This window comes from Dendrobium catenatum, unplaced genomic scaffold (assembly GCF_001605985.2).
Source record: "Dendrobium catenatum unplaced genomic scaffold, ASM160598v2 original_scaffold_277360, whole genome shotgun sequence".
NCBI classification, from domain to species: Eukaryota; Viridiplantae; Streptophyta; class Magnoliopsida; order Asparagales; family Orchidaceae; genus Dendrobium; species Dendrobium catenatum.
In genome coordinates this window covers 1-2,110 of record NW_021595753.1, presented here as the reverse complement: position 1 = coordinate 2,110, position 2,110 = coordinate 1, and the positions used below count along the sequence as shown (strand labels likewise).

The 2,110-nt window shown below is 35.7% G+C and overlaps 1 protein-coding gene across 1 annotated transcript; it reads left to right on the top strand.

Annotated features, from left to right (window-relative positions):
• The first annotated feature begins 695 nt into the window (after positions 1–695).
• Positions 696–1,516, top strand: LOC110108926 (probable cellulose synthase A catalytic subunit 8 [UDP-forming]). The gene has a single exon (XM_020839784.2). It carries the CDS (start codon positions 723–725, stop codon positions 1,311–1,313), a length of 591 nt encoding a protein of 196 aa, XP_020695443.1. The 5' UTR covers positions 696–722; the 3' UTR covers positions 1,314–1,516.
• Positions 1,517–2,110: the final 594 nt, after the last annotated feature.

Sequence of the window (2,110 nt, the reverse complement as noted above, 5' to 3'; positions counted from 1 at the left end):
GCGGATGGTATTCTTGGAGAAAAATGAGTTCAAGGTATTGTGATCAAAATTTAGTTAGGGTGGGTTTTAAAATTCTTCAATGTGTTTTAAGATGAATGTCATATATTAATAATTGATTAAATATTATATTGCATTCATCTTAAACAAAATTTGACGTAGCATTGCAGCTATCCTCGAAGTTTTTTTTGTCAGTATTATTATTTTTTCTAAAATATGACAGGCACTCTATATATAGTGTCGAGAAATTAAGATTTCATTTGGGACGGCATTTGTTCTGCTTCTTAAAGCCAATTTTTAGAACAAAGATTTGAATTTTTTGTACAAAGAAGCTGCTTTAAGAAGCAGAAAGAAAGTTGTGTCCCAAATGAAACCTAAGATTGTAAATTATTTTGAAGAAAAATGAGATTGTGTTATTCTGACCCAAATTTGATTAAAATGGGTTTTAGATTTTAAAACTCTTTGATGTGCTTTCAGATGCATGTCATATATTAATAATCTATTAAATATTGTATGTCATTCATCTCAAACAAATTTTGATGTAGATATCCTCATTTTTTCCAGTATTATTTTTTTTCTAGAACATGACAGGTCTTCTTTATATACTCTGTACAGAAACATTCACTGTCTAAATTATTTTGTCCTTTCCACAACTCATCTAAATAAATAGCTTTTGAGTACAGTAGATTGCACTGCCCTCCTTGCTGAATTGTGCTTCACTTCCAATGCAGATCAGCAACTTTGCAAGTCTTTGGTTCATCTCCCTCTTCATCTCTATCTTCGCCACCGGCATCTTGGAGATGAGATGGAGCGGTGTCGGCATCGATGAATGGTGGAGGAATGAACAGTTTTGGGTCATCGGAGGCGTCTCCGCCCATCTTTTCGCCGTATTCCAAGGCCTTCTAAAAGTTCTCGCCGGTATCGACACAAACTTCACCGTCACTTCCAAGGCTTCAGATGAGGAAGGAGATTTCACAGAACTCTACATGTTCAAATGGACCACACTTCTGATACCACCCACAACTCTCTTGATCATAAACCTTGTCGGCGTCGTTGCCGGAATATCATATGCCATTAACAGTGGTTATCAGTCATGGGGACCTCTCTTTGGCAAGCTTTTTTTTGCCTTCTGGGTCATTGTTCATCTCTACCCATTCCTCAAGGGTCTAATGGGCCGGCAGAATCGAACCCCGACCATCGTCGTGGTCTGGTCTATTCTTCTTGCCTCTATATTCAGCTTGTTGTGGGTTCGAATTGACCCTTTCACCACCAGAGTTACAGGTCCAGATGTGCAGCAATGTGGAATCAATTGCTAGGGAGTAAATCACCTTCAAAGAAAGGTAAGATTTGTTTTGTTTAAATGTGGGTGCTACTTATTTTATTCATGCATTGTATATTTAGAGATAGAATGAGTTCCCCTTTTTAATATATTGCCTGTTGTTGCTGTTAATTAATTTCCTTGTTTTTGTGTTAAGAACAACTGCAAGAGATTGCCAATAAAACTATTATTTTATCAAAAGCTGCTTGATCTATTTTCCTGTTCATTTTTAGACTTTTGTTTTATCATTTATATGGACCTTTATTTGTTATTTCTAATGAAGCAATAAATTAATGAAAATCTTAAGAGTGGTTGGTATTATAATATATATCAAGATTTATGATTCATAATCAAATATTTTATTAAATTCAGTTATTAATCCTACTTGGATAATGTTATTGTATAATATTTAACAAACAATTTAAATGACAGGTTATCATCACTCTTAGGCTTCATTTAGGACGACTTTTTTTCTGCTTTTTGAAGTAACTTTTTAGTACAAAAAATTTATTAGAAAACTGCTTTAAGAAGCATTAAAAAAGCTATTCCAAACAAAGATGGCTTTAATACATTATATATATAGGGAACGGGGTATTCATCCGTTGCCATCCCTGAAAGGGTGCTTGGCGGCGAGACTAATCTTAGGCTGACTTAGAAGAGGCATCCACCCTGGAAAACTCTTGACCCGTATTTAATTGGGCCCCACTTAAGCTGCGATGTTGCACGAGGGGAATCAAGCACGGATTGGGGGTTCCCAACCATACTCATCCACCAACCAAGCTATAAGCAATGATG